General features: G+C 36.3%; 1 protein-coding gene across 5 annotated transcripts in view; it reads left to right on the top strand.

Moving 5' to 3' along the window:
* LOC137248457 (irregular chiasm C-roughest protein-like) overlaps nt 1-20459 on the top strand; it is a 614955-nt gene that overhangs the window by 480334 nt on the left and 114162 nt on the right. For all 5 annotated transcript variants that reach the window (XM_067779403.1, XM_067779390.1, XM_067779396.1 and 2 more), the window contains exons 13-14: nt 995-1108; nt 13049-13082. In XM_067779403.1, coding sequence (XP_067635504.1) covers nt 995-1108; nt 13049-13082 — 148 coding nt within the window. The remainder of the gene's footprint in view (nt 1-994; nt 1109-13048; nt 13083-20459) is intronic.

Here is a 20459-nt window from a genome sequence, read left to right as displayed (position 1 = left end):
TGACTTCCTAAGAACTGGTGCTAATCGGCCGCACAGCGGGACGTTTTGTAGCCAGACTTGTACCAACAGCGCTGAAGTCTAAGCTATATGTATTTCACTTCGCTGCAGGTAATGGACCAAAGCAAAAATTCCATTTCATATTCATGGAACGTATAATAATGGGCACACCAGGGCGTATGAGTAATAATTTGCATGTCAATCACTGTTAGCTTATGGTCGGTGGAAGTGCACAATCACTTTTCAAGCAGTTGCGTGAAACTAAAATTCGAAAAGCATTTTTTTAATGCAACTAAATGAATTTTTTTTAATGGCTTTCCATCCTAACTTATCCTTGTTTATTTATTATTTTATTGAGGATAAATGAGTTGCCAAGTTTGTGTTACGTTATTTTGCACATTTACCGACTTATGTAGTACGTATGTGTGAGGCTTGTTGTATGTTATTTATTGAACATATATATGTATATACAACTTAAAAGAAATCATGTAAATAACATCATATAAATTCATAATGCAGCTAACCAATCGCACTAACAACACCCAACGAAAACAATCTTAATCTAAAAATTTGTTTAATTTCTCTTTCATGCAAAAACATTTCGTCGCGCATATTCCATCTTCCTTAAAAAATCTACATGCGTACATATATATCCTGCATAACTGACTCATTGCGTATTTCTGAACTGGAAAAATAAATTAATATGCAATCAATAACCGCAAATATATAACGATCAAAATAACAACACCAATAACAACGAAAAATAATAACAAATTATTTTGCAACGAAAAACATTGCTTTTTGCCAATTTCTCGTTATTTTCTTCTCTTCTTTTTCGACGTTATAAAAAAAAAACAAACAAATACAAAAAAATGTTGCTTCATCAATATGCAAACTTCATGGAATGCAACAAAATTTTTCTACCTGCCCCACTTGACACATTCATCGTTGCCTTCATCGTTAATGCGTGCATACGTAAATCAACCAACCACCACAGAACCACTGGAGATGAGTTATTTGCTTGGCATAGCTGGCGGCTGCTTGGCCGCTATACTGATTTTGATCTGTCTGTGCATTTATGCGGTACGCAGTAAAAAATGCTGCTTTAAAGGTAAGTGGGTGCACTGTGGGTTTGTTGGGGGGAAATGTTTCCCAAAATTATGCATATTTCTACATTGCTTCAAAGTTGTAAACTGCTACTCGAAGAATATAAGAATTTTGAAAGTAATAACATAAACGAGAAATAGGAAATATGCTTCCCAACCCTCAGTAAACTTCGGCTTCGACAACTCGATTATAAACTTGCGTTGCTCTAAATCTCGCCCGTGCCGACAACATACTCAGCAATAATTTATACATAATCTTATTCATCGCTTTAGCCGGCATATCAAAATTAAAGCAAAGACAGGATAGATTTGAAATTAATTCTAACCTCCCAACAAACTTCACTTTGATATTCGCAATCCCGTTCTTTCCAACATTGCTTAAAATTTAATTGTAATTTCATATTGTAACGAATTCTGAGGAAATTCCGCTTATTTCAAACCTTCCCTTCTGCTAACGTTCGAGTAGCTGAACTGTCGAATAAATAACTCCAATATTCAGTATTGCAAAATGGTCTTTATTTAGACTACTTTGGGAGTAGTACTTCACACTCATACTTCTTTAATAGTGTGTGTAAAGCAAACTCATTACTGATTCCTCAGCCCGCGCTGCTTTTATACTCTTGGTTTCCTCCTTCGCCCATTTCTCCTAAGGCCTAGACGTTTCACGTACATGCCTTCTAGAACAGTTGTATCTCATAATTGGTTATTTAGCTATATGCGTGTGTATGTGTGAGTAACAACTTCTGCTCTTAGCTGATGACTACATATGTATGTGTATATGAGACAATCTCTTTGGTTTAAGCTGCTGGTTATGTGTGTGAAATATTCTTCGTCACCTTCTATTATGTGTGTAAATGGCTTACTTTGGTGTGTTAATGTACACAGGTGTGGCTGCTTCCTTTATTGTTTTTGTGCAAATGTTGAATGTGTTGAAATTCAATCATTAAATTTTGTAACAAAAAAACTGGACAGACAGATCAACGACCTTTTCTGATTCTGATAGAATAAGCCCTGAAAAGCAAATGGGATACAAGCACGTAAAGCGACGATTTCACATGACAAGTTTAATGATTACCTCCGAACTGGTGCTAATATCCGAGCTGTGAGTAAAATTGTTAGCTTTTTTTGGAGGTGGTTACTGTTTTCGAAGCAGTTGGTTACTGAGTCAATGACTTTTGTGCAGTTTCTTTCTTAGAATGTTAACAATTTTAAAAACTTCAGTTTTGGAAACTGACAATATTTTTAAAATTTTGCCTTCGTGGATCTTTTTCATCCAAATGCAACTTTTTTTGAATTGATTGCTTTCAACTGTCGCTTTTGTGAAAACGGGTATTTTTTTAAAACTGCGACTTTTTGGAACTTGCTATTTATTTATTTTATTTATATTATATATTTTTTTTTAATTTGTTACTTCATTATAACCGATTACTTCTTAGTTCTGGCAATTTATGAAAACCTCAACCCTTGGAAACGCTGCTTTTTAGGACCGATTACTCTTTATAGGCATATGTGGAATCAGTTACTTTCTTGCAAACTGATTACTTTTTTTGAACCGGGCACTTCTTTGGAACTTGTTCCTTTTTTAATTTTATTTAACTATGGGATGCCTTTTTTCCAAAAACTCATACACAACGAACTGGGAATGAGCCGTTGCTTAGTCGTCTTGATACAAGACCCACCTATACTTGGCAAAACGCCAACATAGAATTCTCCAGTTACTTTTACGATGAATAATGCCGTGGATATCGAAAAAACAACCAACCGTGCTTCTAGACGTGACTTTGACATCCTGGCTTTGGTTGGCCGCTTGACACCCTTTGTTGACTTTATTTCTGCGCCTCACAGTTATACTCAAACACTAACTACTAACTGATTACCCATTTCACTTTCATGAACATGAAATGGTATATTAACTTTCGTCCGATGTTTGTAACGTTGAGAAATATAGAAGATAGACTCACCATTAAGTATACCGAATTGATCAGGGCGACGAACTGAGTTGATATAGCCATGTCCGTTTGTCCGTCCGTCTGTCCGTCCGACTGTCTGTATGAACGAAAACTAGTCCCTCAAATTTTGAGATATCTCAATGAAATTTGGTACAAGGATGTATTTTTGTATTTGCCGTATCCGGTAGGATCGGACCACTATAACATATATCTCCCATACAACCGATTGTTCAGATAAGACGATTTTGGTCATTGCTGCCGCAATTTAGAAAGTATAAACGTGAAACTCCGTGATATATATTTTAATATATCATAGACGATTTTCTGAAAAAATCACTTTGATCGGAGCTATATATAGTGTATATGCTATACAACCGATCGTTCATATAGAATGATTTTTTAGAAATTTCTCCCATAATTTCCAATATAAAAACGTTAAACTTGGTGATATTTATTCTAATATATCATAGAAGAGTTCATGAAAAAATCATTTCGATCGGAGCTATATATAATATATATCCCATACAACCGATCGTTCAGATAAGGGGGTTTTTTGCCATTTTTTATTTTATATTTATCTTAAAAATCGTTTAGGTATGTACATCTATATATTTCTTATCTTATACATCCGATTATTTGGAGATTACGAACGGGATAAGATTATTAAACAGCCCCATTCATGAAAGGTATGAATTCTTCGGCACTGCCGAAGACAGTCCCGTCCTTACTTGTTTTTTTTTTTTTCATTTTTTAAGGACTTGTATCAAACTATCCCAGGGTGCGTCATGTCATTGCAAAAATAGTGATATCTCATTTTTAACAAGCAATTTTAATGAATATTGTAAATAAGTTTATAACGTAAATGCATAAATTATTACGCGCATACAGACTTACATATATATAATTTGATATATTTGTCTACCTGGAAAATAATATACATACACACATTTAAAGTCACATACTCGTGTACACCTACATAAATTTTTCGTCATCTTCTCAAATAAGTTATTTTACCTTTATCCAAGGTACAGATTCCCATTAAGTATGTGAATCTTTGTGTGTTTGTGTATAAAGCTGCTTATACGTATGTATGTGTTAATCCCTTTTGAGTTGTACATTTAATTAACATTCTTTTGCTGTTCAATACCTACATAATCGACATACGAAAATTGTTAACTCGTGCTTTTCCTACCAGCGATGTTTTTTTTTAATTTGTTCTCTCGTTGGAATATTTCCCTGATTTTCCATTAAAATTTTTACCACACAATTGCACTCACACACACATACATTTTGAATAATTAACATTTTTTCGTACATTCATTACAGCATACATGTGTAGACCTCTACGTATGTATGTATCCTGCCGATTGCTTTGAGGCACATCCTTCGCTCCTTTGCTTTACCCAATTATCAGTACAAACATGTTTTGCAGATATTCACATACGATGATAGAATACAATTTATATTTGTATAAAGTTTGAAGGTGATTTACATATTCGACAGGTAGATAATAACATGGGCTTTGTTGTTATTATTTTCAAGTTTCATTGAGAATACCCTACAGTTAATTGTAGACCACGTTCCTTTCAATTACTGAAGATATACGTTTCCACATAAGAGAAGATCTCGTTGTAATTGTGAGAGCAGGGCTCTGATTTACGATGTCATTAACTGCGCTGTTTGTAATCCCGACCACCATATTGAGGAAGTATAGTTCTTAGTGTAATTCAAACGATTCACCTGTTCCTCTAATGCTTCCGGCAAGTGATACAAAAGCTATTTTCAAAAATTGGTACTGAATATGGCTCTGTGGTTCAAGAGACAATTCCTGGATTATTTTAGATTAATCGAAATGATTTCTTTATTAGATCTAGTTAGTTAACCATAAATAAGGTTTAACTGGCCGATCAGTAAAGACCTCACATTGACTGAATGGGTCCAGAATTTGTTCGACTTGTATACTGAAAAAATTCAATTAGGTACCAGGATACTTAAAGTTTTTAGGTCCTATCTTAATGCTACCTCGAGATCTGGCAACTCTGCTGGCTCCAATACTGCAGTCCTGACTTCGTTAGCGTATTAAACGAACACAGGATGTGCTCAACAATTTCTTCCTGCAGCTCGTATTTCCTACATCTGCGGTTATGTGACGTCTGTAGGCAGTGTCCAGTTACCATGCCCATTGTGAGCCTTACGTCTTCTCTGTTTTGAGATGAGCTAACTTGTGAGTATAGCGTCGTAGTATTTCCACATGATCATAGAAGTTTTGCAGCCACACGTTTCTAACCACCTTTTTCCTGCTTGATGGACCAAAAGCAATTCCTATCTCCTTTTGATTTCTCGCAAATGGATTGGGGCGTCAATCATCGATTCATCAAGTGCTGCGCCTTCCTTTACCAACCCATCGGCCGTTTCGTTACCTTATATCTCCTTATGACCAGAAGACCAGTTAAATGCTGGGTAGATTATCGCGGCCTGACTATCAATTTATATATTGATGCGACTTTTTCACGACGCGCGATACCTCTGTTGCTTTCTGCACGGCTATACCTTTCGCCTAAACGACACTAGATGTGCCAACCTGTAGGATACACTTATTTTAGGATGAACGCAGTAGAAAGCAGACCCGACGCATTTTATTATTTTGGACCCATAGGTACACAATTGTAAGATATTTTCTGCCATTTCCGTACTCTGTCGCCAGCCCTGTGGCTCTATTGTGGCCCTAATAGTTTTTTCGAAGCTCAGCTACGGGCCCATTAAGTCAGTTCACTCTATATTAAATGGCGCTATATTGCAATTGCCAAACTGCTGCCCCGGGGCCACAAGCCTTGTTGCAGTTGCTAGCGCTATATTTTCGGCCATTGGGTAGGCAGTTGTGTTGTTTACTACCACCACACTACCACTATCACTGCCACTTCTGTCCCCTCCAGCGCAATTTTTGCACAGAATCTATATACAAAATTTTAGACCCTTGCCTCAAATAATTGCAGAGAAGTAGCGATTTTTAATTTTTTCCAATAAAGGGGAGTGCCACCACCCACTTTTCCAAAATCGTATGCAAATTATTATATTGAGTCCATATGCTCAAATATCAATAAATCAATAAATAAATGTAAGACGCGATAACCTCCGAAGAGATCTAAGGCCGAGCTTCTCTTCCAATTTGCGTCGTGCTCCTCTTGATTTTCTCTACAAATTGGCCGGACGGGACCTACATGTTTTATGCCGACTCCGAACGGCATCTGCAAGGCAGATGAGTTTTCACTGAGAGCTTTTCATGGCAGAAATACACCCGGAGCGATTGTCAAATACTGCCGAGGGGCGACTCCGCTTAGAAAAATGTTCTTCTAATAGAAAAACCTTATTTCTAAAATTTTAATGGTGCTTTGCCCGGGGTGTGAACCCAGGGCATACGGTGTGGTAGGCGGAGCACGCTACCATCACACCACGGTGGCCGCCGAATATCAACAGCTTGAGCCAAAAACACACGGATTTTTGGCAAAATAAAATTCAAAATAATAAAAATGTTCATAGCCAGAAAAATGCTGAGTGACCACGAGAACCTACTTTGAAAATTTCGTCAAGATCGATCGGCAATTGATGTATATTGGAACGGTTTTCCGTCGTTCCTTGTCAAATAAGATTTGGAGACAAACCGGTTTCGGCGCTGCGACATCAGCAGTGTCATTTTTGGTTCTGATTTGTTGTTGTCGTTTGTCTTATATTTTTAGATCGTGCATGCATGAGCAGGTATTGTCAAATTGGATGTTTGTGTATGTATATGTGTGTTATGTGTTCATTCGGAAACTGGGGTAGTTTTTACTGATTTGTGTGTTTAGCTGAAGCAGTTTGGGAACTTTATATGGCCGTAGGACATACTCACACATACAAATAAATTTTTTTATTGCTAGATATTTTTTTCATCATTATTCATACCACATCCATCACTGAAGGAAAAAATAACGACTCTTTTATTTACAAAATATGCAAACTTCGGGTCATCTTCAAAATAAAAAGTGTGAAAAATTTTTTCTGCATGCTTTGTTTCCGTAAGGAAGTGTCTTAAAAAGCAAACGAAAAAAAAACATTTTCGGAACGAAATGTTTTTGTTATATCTTTCTGTTACCGTTTGAAGGTGTGAGACTGAAATCAACGTTCAATACATATACTTCACCTTTCTCTTTTTTTTTTAATTTTTCATTAGTATACAATTTGCGAGCAGGAAACAAGAAAACGAAAAACGAAAAAGGCACACACCTAAAGGAAAATTAAAGTAACCGCAATCAAAAAGTGAATTCGAATGTAGCATTGTTGGTAATGAATGTGGTAAAGAATGGTTGTTGTAGGCAACAAGAATGCTAAATGCAATAAACGGAAAAATAGGACAACGAATGTAAAGCGCAAACTTGTCGAGTAACGAAATTAAAACTAACAAAAACAATTAACAACACAAATAATGTTTATTAATTACTTGTACGATGATACAATAACAAAATGAGCAGCATTATGTGGCTTTGCGCTTTTTTTACTCGTGACAGCAACAACAGCAAAAGCGTGACAGACCTCCCTACCGTTATGCTGCTAACACCCTTCTCATTGCAGGGCTTTTTTTGTGGAACTTTTGCTTTTGTTGCCAGTTTCAGTTTGCTGCTGGCTATGACTGCGCTAATTACAAAAACAATGCAAACAACAACAACATCAGCAATGACTTTCAAAAGTAAACAAAACAACAAAAACGCTACGCAATGCAATGAAAAAAGTTTGAGAAAATATTTTTAAAGCGATGCTTTTCTCTTTTTTTGGAGTGAGTTCCCCTACCCCCACTTTTAAGCGCATCTTTCAGCAGCAAAGTTATTTGTTTGTATGTGTATGTGGCATTGTGTGAAGGGAAAAAATTGCCCAATAAAAGCAGCGAAAAACAATGTATTGTGCTATAAAATTTTCATTAATACCTCTTCAGTCACATTAAATTAAAAGAAAAGCGCCCGCAGCTAACAAATACCATTTTTTAAGCACACACACACACCCGCGCGCATGCATTTTTAATATAAAAGACAGCAGCATTTTTCGCTATATTCTTTCATTGGTTTGATAATAGCAACAGTGCGCATCTCATACCCGAACCCTGTCTGTGTGTGGCTCTTAAAATTTTGCGTCGTTGTTGTTGTTGGCTGTAGCTCTTACTTACTGTCACCTCCGTTACTGCTTGGTATTGTCGTCTCAACGTTTCCGTTTAGCTGGCGGCTACTTTGCATTCGCTTATGCCATTCCGTCAGTCGCCATTTCCGTTTCCGTTTATCGCCTCGTTGTAATGTCCAGGCACAACGTCAATTCCTTTACTGCGCCAAGACTGTTATTGTAACTGATGGCAGGCTAGTGCATTGCGGTCAATGGCCGTATCTTAAAGATAAGCGTACTGTTAATATTGGTGGTGTAATGTTTATTTCAAATTAAGGAATATTCAATGTTGAATTTGAAAGTGCATGACAATTTTAATAACCAACGTGCTTCGTTTAGGCTTTATTAAAATCTAAGTTGGAAATGCGCAAATCTAAACGAAAACGAAGCCTTTGACAAATAAGCACCCTGTCTCAACTACCTCTTTAGCTTTATATTCCGTAAACTCTGTGTAGTCAGACTGTGTCTCAGGTCGAGGGAAGTTATGGTGCCCTTACCACAGTGAAAGACTCTTCTGTGCTGGATGGATACATTTCTTGTTTCATATTTTAAGCCACCGTACCCACCAAATATGCTGACAGAAATAGGGAAAGGAATATAGACAAATATAGACAAATATAGCGCTATAAGCGCAGAATCGTATAAAGAGATCAACGGGTTTCTGGCTTGCCTGAATATGGAGAACAAGCGAGGTATGGCACGCAAAGAGAGGGAAACGGAGCCCTATTGAAGTAATGCGTAGCGCTAAATTGACCTAAGGGCCTCGGAATGGGAGCGCCTTCTTCTTCTTGTATCTGTGCTTCACCGCATCCATTAGGTCCAATCACTGTAAAATTTTCGTCGATTACGGAAGTGCAAGGAAACTTGCAGTATGCCATGGACACACCTATTACAGCACCCAAATCAAATTTGTGCTCGAGCGACGCGCTTCTCCCTGGCAAATTCTCTTTCTTCAACTACGAGTTTTGGGTATTGGTGTTTCAACTTTTCCGGCTCATCGTGGATAAGATTGAGGGTCTGTTTCTGCTAGAAATAGTGATAAATAGTTCACATCGAAATTTTCGAGACAGGCGGTGGATAAAATATCAATAAAACGTAGAGAAAAAAGGCAGGGTTGAGCTGCTTGCTCGCAGTAATCCCTATGAGCAAGTGTCCACCGTAAGATCTAGGTCTGTAGAGAAGGGATGCTCAGTGGTATGAAGGGAATGCTTTTGACTCGGTGGGATGATGCAACGTTGTCCAACTGATTCAATGTAACGGTTACGTGACCCTAGCCTGGCTGAAGAGAGTAATTCCTAGCCTTTTAAGGATGATGGCGGGTAGAGAACTGGTTCTCGTGATACAAAAAGCCAAGAAATGGATCCCGCGTATACACAGCTTAGTTAGAGTTTGTAGGCTCCTTTTTTTTAATAAATGAGTTTAGGTTATGATTGTTTTTCTTTGGGAGTTTTGACCTCTATATGCCTCTTCCAGGGCGGTGTTCTTATGTTTCGTTTACGAATTGCTCATGGTTTTCATTATATATGCTTTGGTGAGTTAAAGCTTTTTCGATAAGTAGACCAGAGACCGATAATTTAAAAATCATATTTAGGGTTTAGCTGCTTACATAGATAGCTTCTTGCTTAGATTTTAAGGTACTTTGTACGCTATTAACTAGGGACCAATCTATGCAAACAAATTAAAGTTATAGTGCGACTGCCAGCCGAGATAGGGCGATATTCCACTCAACCGTATTTTTCTTCAAATACTTCATTTATCTTTTTGTTTTAAATAAAGCAGCCAAAAATTTTAGCAGCCCTTCAAATGGTTAATATAACAAAGTAGCAAGACTAATCCCGTAACTGTCAATCAAACTGTCACTTTGACAGCAAATACTATGTATAAACAAAAAGCCACCGCTCACATTTCACATACACATATGTACATAAGTACACACATACATAAGTACGTACATATATAAATGTTACGTGCAATGATGTGTTGTACATTGTGGAAATCCAAATGCGTTAAACATTGGCCCATATAAGCTTTAGTGTTTACCGTCGTCGGCCGTTGCGTGTATTGGTGAGTCTGTCAAATTTAATTTAGTTTAGCCTCAAATATGTTCGCAGTCAGTCATTAAAAACAAAATAAAGCAAAATAATACACGCAACAATTTTAGGCACAGTAAATACAAGGCGCGATATCCCTGCGAGGACATTTAGGCCGAGCTTCTATTAAAATTTTCGTTGTGCTCCTTTTAATTTTTCCTACAAGTGGGCCGGCTTCTGCATGGCAGATGAATTTTTCACGTTCGAAGCTTTTCATAGCAGATATACACTCAAAGTATTTGGCAAATCACTGTCTGAATGATATTGAAATTATTTAATTTTTTTCACTTTTTTTTTTGGAGGGGGGTTGTGTATTTTATATGCCATGATTGCTTATCTCGCAGCAGCCATGTGTCCTTTAACAAAAAAAACGTCCACCTTTAGGAAAGGTCGCTAGCCCCGGAGTCGCTTTCGTATTACCTTCCCAGTTTCATATTTCAAATGTTGTAAGAGTTTTCCGCTTTCCCTACTCCCAGATCCCGCTTTTTATTTGTAAACATCTTTGCTTCTTCTTGGTATGGAGAAATGCAGAATGTAAGCGTTCGCTAAGCCAGTGCACTATGGCATAATGTGGGTATAAAGTACGTGGTAGAGTTGATATAACCGAAGCCCTGACTGAGCTTTCGCGTGATTTTTCTGAGCTTCGGGATCTAATGACTGCGGCGATGTTATCTACATTTCCTTTAAAAAATTAGTAATCGGGCATTCCAAGATTGAAAGTTGCATCTTAGCTGACGTTCTATAAACATGATTCTATAATTGATCTCGTTGCTGCTACGCATATGTATGTATTTTGTAGTCTGCGGACCCACTGAGGATTTTTATATAAGGACGCTCTGAGACAGCTTGTACTGACGCGCTTTTGGTAGCATGGAATATTTTCTCTTTTCCGAAATCATTCATTTCCAAGGAGAAACTGTAGATTTGGTGTTACTTTTCTGTGCTTCTTCTTGGCTGGTACTGTCTTCGATTGCGTGCTCCTGTTTGTTCTATGGCGGCTGCCATCCAAACAGTGTTTTGGCTTGGGTCCCTTTCTCCATGGCCACATTATGCCACCTGCTGCTTTTTCCATGTTTCTGGAAAAATAAATAAATGTAAGGCGCGATAACCTCCGAAGAGATCTAAGGCCGAGCTTCTCTTCCAATTTGCGTCGTGCTCCTCTTGATTTTTCCCTACAAATTGGCCGGACGGGACCTACATGTTTTATGCCGACTCCGAACGGCATCTGCAAGGCAGATGAGTTTTCACTGAGAGCTTTTCATGGCAGAAATACAATCGGAGCGCTTGCCAGACACTGCCGAGGGGCGACCCCGCTTAGAAAAATTTTCTTCTAATTGAAAAATCTTATTTCTAAAATTTTGATGTTGCTTTGCCCGGGAGTTGAACCCAGGGCATACGGTGTGATAGGCGGAGCACGCTACCATCACACCACGGTGGCCGCCTGTTTCTGGAAATAATTATATTTTATAGACATGAGTTATACAAAACTCAGCCCTGTGAGATGACATAAGATAAACGGTAATAAATTTAATTGACCTTGTGTCCTCTTCAAATGGCATTAAGATGAATTGACCTTACGACCAATTCAAATGGCAATAAGGTCATGTGACTTTGCGACCTTTTTAAATTTTTTTCAAATGAATCCTCGCCGGACCAATTCAAAAAATTACTTTCATAATTTGGCAATAATAAAACGTAACTGGGTGTATCATGTAGGTGCGAAAGGACGTATGTAATTGACTTTAAGGTTACTTGACAAAAAATTAGTTTACCTGATTACCAATTCAGAAAAACAACGTGGTCATAACATCAATATTAATAATATTGTAACCATGTGAAAATTGAAGGGCAATTGATATTACGTCCGTTGACCTTATGTCACTCCTTCCCTGTATTTTTCTTTTTTTACTACTTACTCCAATATGTAACTCCAATATTGTAAATTGACAGAACCTTCAACTGTGGTAGGAGCTTTTCCCTGTGCATTATATCGGTCTTAGACTGTTTTTTTTTATATATTAGGTCTTATAATAGGCAGTTTCGTCGTATACCTGCTATTTCTTCTAGCCACAGGTAAACTTTCTAATTGTGACCAACACATTCCACTTTGGGCTATCATTATTATCACGTCTAGTGAAAGTGGAGTGGTTCTTCGAGTATTCGGTAGAAAAGATCACCGGAAAATTTATGGCCATATACGTGATGACCCGCTGTCATCAAAGAAAGCTGCATGAATAAAAATCAGGCTAGTTCATGTTACATGAATGGAAGTAGTTGCTCCCGTTCAAGGGTTCTTTTCCTTCCCTAACATCAATCTATTAACAAAAAGTCTCAGCACATCCTCCCAAACATCGAGTATGAAACATTGTTATAAAACAGTATGCGGTCTACCTTTCGCACGGGGATACTTATTTCTTTCAAAGCTTTAGCTTAAACTCCCTGAAAGCAGCTGTTTTATTATAAAACGTTTTTTTTATAATTTTACTCGGGCTTTCAAGGGATTGTGAAGGAATAGCACATGAAAATCTGTATAGTCATACTTAAGTATACATCACAAACCTAATTTTTGGTAGTTTTGTTGAGCATATTTTCTACATAACGCATTGAATTTGTATGCAAATGTTTTTCCTAAAATTTGTAAACGTTTTTATTTCTTTATATTTTTCGTTTCCTTTTAGTGTTTTTTTTTGGCATTTTAACTCACAATTTTTATTTCTGCTTACAGGTAGTTCCGGCTATAAATCATCAGATAAAGACAGGTAAGCTTCCAGCACTACATACATTTATTTTGTGATTATACGAGTGAGTTCTCGTCTTGTATTACAGCAGCGAACAGAAAAATGGCAGCACATGGCAATTTTTTTTAAATTTAGACAACTAAATGCTTTTTTTGTTTTTGATATTTTAAGAAAAGACTTCCATGTATTTTGTAACTGAAACTATGCAAGCCAAACTCAAAACCTTATTCGAAAACTTACGAAAATTCAAAAAAGTTATACAAACAATTTCGAGCTCTTTATTTGGGGTTACCTGACCTTTTTCGAGTACGTACGTTGAAGTCCAACCATTGTGGTGTAAAATTCGTATTAGTTTTGGACTATTTTGCTTTTCGAGAGTATTTCAATTTCTTTGAAAAGGGTTTTTGAGATTTTTTCCAGAAAATGAAATGCCAGTAGTAACAAAACTCCTAAAAGATTTTATAAAATATTCAAAATAAAAAAAGAGGAAATTATTTGACGTTATTTAAAAAATATTGTCACTGCTATTTTTCTGTTCATTTCTGTGTATGTAGCTAAGCACATAGGTTCTCATATCCTTTCATCCGTTACTGCCAAGCAACAAATTTTATTGCAACAGCTGCAATTTGAATTTTATTTAACGTTTATACAATAACAAAATAAGTTTGATAGTACCTAAATGGAAGATACGAGTGAGACTACGCAGATAGATGATGTGTACAGATTTAGCAGCTACAAAATATTTAAGTACGTTTGAATATCACATACTGGCTTAAAATGTATAAAGGTTTAAAAAAAAAAAGTATTTTAGAAACCGTTTTCAAATTTCTTACTTTAAGATTAACATATGCGTACAAATCCGGCTCTAACAGCAACTTTAATGTAACCAACAAAAAATATTTTTTGAAGAGACGGCCTTCAAGGTGCCATCCCATATTTCCGACTGGAAAATTCCAAGAGCAAAGTTCGGATTTACTGACCTTTTATTTTTTTTTTTTCCTCTTAAAGATTTTCTTGTTGGTTACACAAATATTGTGGTTTAATGTTTAAAAGCGACTTTTCTAGCAAACCTTTCCAACATTACCTTCACGTATTTTTATACCTCTCATGATCATGAAATGGAATATTAACGTTGGTCCGATGTTTGTAACGTTGAGAAATATAGAAGTTAGACTCACCGTTAAGTATACCGAATTGATCAGGGCGACGAACTGAGTTGATATAGCCATGTCCGTCCGTCCGTCCGTCCGTCCGTCTGTCTGTTTGAACGCAAACTAGTCCCTAAAATTTTGAGATATCTCAATAAAATTGGCACAAGCATGTATTTTTGTATTATATTAGACATTTATCGGATCCGGTAGGATCGGAAAACTATAACATATATCTCCCATACAACCGATCGTTCAGATAAGACGATTTTGGTCATTCCTGCCGCAATTTAGAAAGTATAAATGTGAAACTCGGTGATATATATTCTAATATATCATAGAAGATTTTCTGAAAAAATCGCTTTGATCGGAGCTATATATAGTATATATCCCATATAACGGATCATTCAGATAGAAAGATTTTTGGAAATTTCTCCCTTAATTTCCAATATAAAAACGCTAAACTTGGTGATATTTATTTTAATATATCATAGAAGATTTCCTGTAAAAATCATTTCGATCGGAGCTATATATAATATATATCCCATACAACCGATCGTTCAGATAAGGGGCTTTTCGCCATTTTTATTTTATATTTATCTTAAAAATCATTTAGGTATGTACATCTGTTCACTATATATTTCTTATCTTATACATCCGATTGTTTGGAGATTACGAATGGGATAAGATAATTGTTCAGCCCCATTCATGAAAAGTATGAAGTCTCGTCCTTACTTGTTTTTGAAATAGTTTTGCTTTGGGATAATTTCGGGATAGTATTGGGGAGGGTTTATTGAGCGTTGCGAAAAATTTCCGAAAACAAACCGGAAATAATCCCAAAATTACACCAGAATGGTTACGTAATTATCCCGAAGTTGTCCCGAAAGTTATCATAAAATATCCAGGCTATATAACGGTCCCGAAATGAACTTGCAAACAATCCCGAAATAGCCTCGGAGTGATCCCGAATTAGATATGAAGTTATCCACAAAAATCCTAACATATAATCAACTTATGATCCCGAATAAGTCCCAAAACAATCCTGAGTGCAACCCAAAATTGAATTAAAAATAAAAGGCCCTTCTCCCGAAGCAGACAAGAAATTATCCGGTAGTAGATCTAACAAGATTTTCAAGTAGTCCTGAAACAATACCGAAAAGAGCTTTCAAGTAATCGCGAAATCGTCTAATATTTTCCGAAAAATTCTAAAATTCTGCCCACAAAATCTCTAAATTATACCGAAAGCCATCGACATATGATCTCGAAAAGGTCCAAAAATAATTCTGAATGCAAGACAAAATTGTACAAAAATAACAGAATTGCACCGTAGTTTACCCGAAAAAATCCGATACTACAGCCAAAAAAGACAAGAATTTATTCCGTAAAAACTCTGAAATGATTCCGATACACCCGAGGAATGACGCCGAGGTGCTAATAAAATGGTTTCAAAAAATCCCGAGAGATCACGTAATGATCATGAGTACAATCTTCAAATGCTGCTGCCAGGGCTTTGCTTTGATCCCGAAATGATACCTCTTCAGTTCCGTATTCAATACTGCTAAATTCGCTAAAAACTTTGAGGTGCACGAACCAAGATTGGGATTCAATTGACAATATCACTGATGCCAAACTAAGGCAGAACTTTAAATACAAGCGCTAGTGGTATTTGTGTATAAGAGAATGTTTGAGCATACAGTTCACTCATAAGATGTTTACTGCTTGAAGTGCAAGCGAAAACTGATTGACTGCTTGCTTTGCTGAATCTCCGCCGCTGCGCTCACGCGAAAAGTAGGTGAACGCCGAATATTTTACGCAGCTCTACGAGGCACCCATTGAGTGCACCATTGGACCAGATACATGTTTTTAAAGTTCTGAAATACTTTTGAAATATATTCTGCTCATACATGCCGGAATTTTTTTTAGAAAATTTCATGTTTTAACAATTTAACCCTGAAGTATTTATTTTAAAATTTGCTGGTTTAAGACGCCTCACAATACATGTAAGGTAAGTGGGAATGTGACTGCTATTTCCATACACACGAACTGTCACTTGTTATCTTAGAAACGATATGTGATATCTTTCGTAGGATAAACGTCAGCAAAGCTCTTTGACTTATTCAAGCGTGCATGAATTAGGCTAACGTCTCGTTTATGTGGTTGCAATGTATTAGCAAGACATAAGAGACAATGGCAAAAGCCAAATCACAAAACACGAAAATTTTCTGAGCTTAACAATGTCTGTGGATAAATTGAATTGCAAATTAGCTTTTGCAACGCGCGTAAATGACAAAAATGCCTACATTGTCAAAGTTAATACTCATGAGATAAAAATGCGCATACATAATATGTGGAGACATGTGTTGGTATGTATGCATGTGTGCGTACATTACAGGGTATCGAAAAAATAGAAGCTGTTGTTGTTTTAGCAATAAGGTTTCTCCCCGAAAGCTTCGGGGAGTGTTATCGATGTGATGGTCATTTGCCGGATATAGATCCGGTACGCTCCGGTAAGACAGCACCATTAAGGTACTAGCCCGACCATCTCGAGAACAGTTTGTGTCGCCACATTAAACCTTCAGGCCATCCCTCGCCCCCCACCCCCAAGTTTCATGAGGAGCTTGGGGTCGCGAGAGCCTCGGCTTTTAACTAAACAGGATTCGCCACGGATAGGTGAGGTTGACAATTGGGTTTGGAGAAGCTATATATTGCGTTGGCAACCTGATAAGAATGCGCTACACAACCCCTTGAATGTGGTATTGTAGTCGCGCCTTACGACAGGCATACATGCCGCGGGTATATTCTAACACCCTGACCCGCTGGGGGCCACACACTTTCCAATATGAGAATTTTTTGTAGGCAGCTTCGTAAAAGCGTAAAGAAAATCATATTTGGAAGTCTCAGTTCGACATAACCAGAAGATTATAAAGCCAATTGTGATATTTAAGCTAAAATATACTTGCTACCCTAAAGTTCTGCAGGTCAGGTTCAGAATGAGAATTCTCATACCCGTTGTAGCAGGGGCAACCCACGTCTGGACAAATTATATGCCCTTTAAACATTGGCATGTCATTTTAGGTGTCATTTTGCCACACGTAGCAAACTGAAGACCTTGAAAAATAACACACCCTTACCCTTACAACAAGGGCACACTGCCACACAAAGCAGAGTCTGGTGTATACTTTTTCTCAAAATCGCTCACATTGTAAACTAAATAACTTGAGAAATACTCACTGAAGGAACTTGATAATGGCCATGATAATAGATCTATGAGAAGGTCCTTGTTGAATTGGGTATGTAGCCACTGTTAAAGCAGCAGGGCTCCACCGAAACAAATAATATTAAACCACCCATTTCAAATAAATAAATACTCTCCCAAAAGACTTAACAAAAGTAATAAAAATATTGTGGATCGATTAACTAAAAAATATGGTGGACACGCCCACTTTCACAATTGTCGTACTTACCATATTATTGTTTTTCCTGTTATCAGTTAAATCTAGTCACATATCATAAAGTATTACGAGTGGGTGTGGTCGACGGACTTTTCTTATTTTCACCAGGTCATTATTCGAAATAAGAGACCTTGCTAACTTCAGCCTCATATTTACAAAAGGGGTGTTTTTTAATAATTTTTTTAATTGCTCAACTTTTCAACAGGGTCAATCATAGCCTGCTTGTATTGCAACCGTTTATGCTTGAAAACTTTTAACAAACGACATTTTTCTCTAATCTTATGCGGATACCTTTTCCATTTCATTTTTCACGAGAATAATTTTTCCGGAGAGTGGGTCAGATACCGGTCTATAAAAAAAATTGCTGATACCGATATTTTTATTTCTGATACCTTTTCTTTGGGAAATGAATCAGTAAGAGACCTGTCCTCTAGAATATTGTTCAAAATGCGGTTGGCTTTTTGCCTAAATTAATATTAGAAATATTTTGATAAGGGGCCGACCTTTTTGAAAAGAAATATGGTTAGCGGAGGAGAGGTGTGAAGTGAGAGGTAATTTGTGCTGAGGAAAAAATAGACAAAGGCAGAATCAGATGGTGTGCAGAAGGAAAAGCGAGAGGGGGAGAAAAAGGAAGAGCAGAGGCGGAGAGAGTTATAAGGAATACAAAAAAGAAGGAAGTGGAAGAAAGAAAAAAAGAAGAGGATATTAGGAATGAGAAATTTAAGTATTCGCCATAAATTATCACTTAACAAAATAGCTTTTCCAAAAAATTGCCGTTTTTGAAATTAATATTTCTGCGGCAGCTCTGGCTACGGGTAGTAGCTAATATACATAGTATATAATAGCACGGATAAGACCCCTTAATTGTTAATTTGGGCGGAGCCACGCCCATTTTTTCAAACCGCATTATAAAATGATTTCACTCGTCAAGCTTTTTCAAATAAATTTTTTGTTAATGGATTATTCCGATTTCCCTAACTTTCAAAATTTCCGATACCGAAAAAGTACGATTTGAATTCAAGCAATTTTTTTCATTTATCGTTGCTAAAATTTCGTAATTTTCTCTAATGTCAATAACATAATATTTGTTGTATGTGTAGCGCTCTCCTTATTGAAGAAGGATCTTCATATTTATTTGCAAGAAGCGAAATTTTGTTTTGTCAATACACTCTAATCAGCATATTTGTATATATATTATATCTATATATATATATATTATATATATATATATTTTCTTGTTGCTTTTTGTCAGAATACATTGATTCTTGTCAATAAGTAGTGAAGTCAACAAGATTTGGTAATAACCATTTTAATAACATTTATTAGGTTGTGCTGGATGTGCTAATGAGCTCAAGTCAATACAAGCGGTCGAGATTGAATGAATCTATATGCACACATATAAATAAATACATACCTTTGTATATACTATGTATGTGCTTACTTATTATAATTCGGTGGAATATTTGAATAAATTTCTCAGCTAAATAGTACATAAATACGAACTTATGAATAACTAGCAAAGTATAAAAGTCAGTGAGCTGAATTTCTAATTTACAAAAGAAATTGAAGCTTTTTTGTTTGGAGTTATATAATGTAGTACTTTTTCAAAATCATAACTAACAGTTACGTACTTTTGTTCTTTTTGACATCTAAAAAACCGCAGACAAATTTATAAACAAGTTATGTGAAAAACCAATTAATTTTCTTCCATTTACGTTTTGCATATTTGCATATTTTAGGCATGCTAACGTATTTTTGACATGTTTACGATATTGAAATGATTTCACTTAAGTACATATTTTGATTATTTGCTTCTCTTACATACATGGTTCAACTATATGGTTGGCTCATCTGTACAATAACAAAATATGTCTGTTCAAATTGTCAAAATCTGTGTATTGGTGTTGGTGCGAATGGTATGGAATGGAAACATAAAACTTAGCAGTTTTTGTATGTGTAAGAAAATGTTGCCACTGTGTTGGTTTCATTTTGAGTTTGCCATCCCCTTTTGACCATCCCATCGACCATGCAATGAAATAAATAAAATCAGCTGATGAGATGAGCCAACCATATAATTGAACCATGTCTTACATATATATGAGATGTTCCATATCAAAACGCAATGAGTGCACATTAAAATTTTTCCGGTTTTTGGTATAATAAATTTTTTTTCTTTTAATATCATCAAGATAATTCAAAAAAGCATCTGACCTTCTTAAAATTTACATTAACTTGGATTTGGATTCGTACTAGGGCATTACATTTTTTTATTACGTTTTCTTGATTTCCTTGAAAATGTGCGATTAAAAGTTCTGCATTTTGACATGGATTTCCTCATATTGTAGTACACTTCGGAGCATTTACAACAAAATTAGAACTTATTCTTGAGTAACCATGGTATTTTTTATATCGTTAGCTTAATGTGAAAATGTGCCAAGTCACTTTTTTTGAAAAATTGTATTTTAATGCAGTTTTAAAACGGAATTCAATTCAAAATACAACGATGACAAAAAAAACAAAATATTTTAATTTTTGCGTGCTGTGGGCAATGATGTGTAAATGTGCTAAGTCAACCAGTCAATAATATCAATCTGAATTACTAGTCATTTCTTAGTGCGCGCATTTTATTTACTTATTTAATTCATTCAGTCTAAAAGTACTTGCTTTGTTGTTGTTGCTATATTAACGATAAAGATACTCCCCCAAGGCTTTGGACCGATGTTGATGGTCCTTTGCCGGATATAGATCCGCTATGTTCCGGTAACAAAGCACTATTAAGGTACTAGCCCGACCATCTC

This window comes from Eurosta solidaginis, chromosome 1, assembly GCF_040869045.1.
Source record: "Eurosta solidaginis isolate ZX-2024a chromosome 1, ASM4086904v1, whole genome shotgun sequence".
NCBI lineage: Eukaryota > Metazoa > Arthropoda > Insecta > Diptera > Tephritidae > Eurosta > Eurosta solidaginis.
The sequence above is the reverse complement of the archived record's forward strand: the minus strand, read 5'-3'. Positions and strand labels throughout refer to the sequence as shown.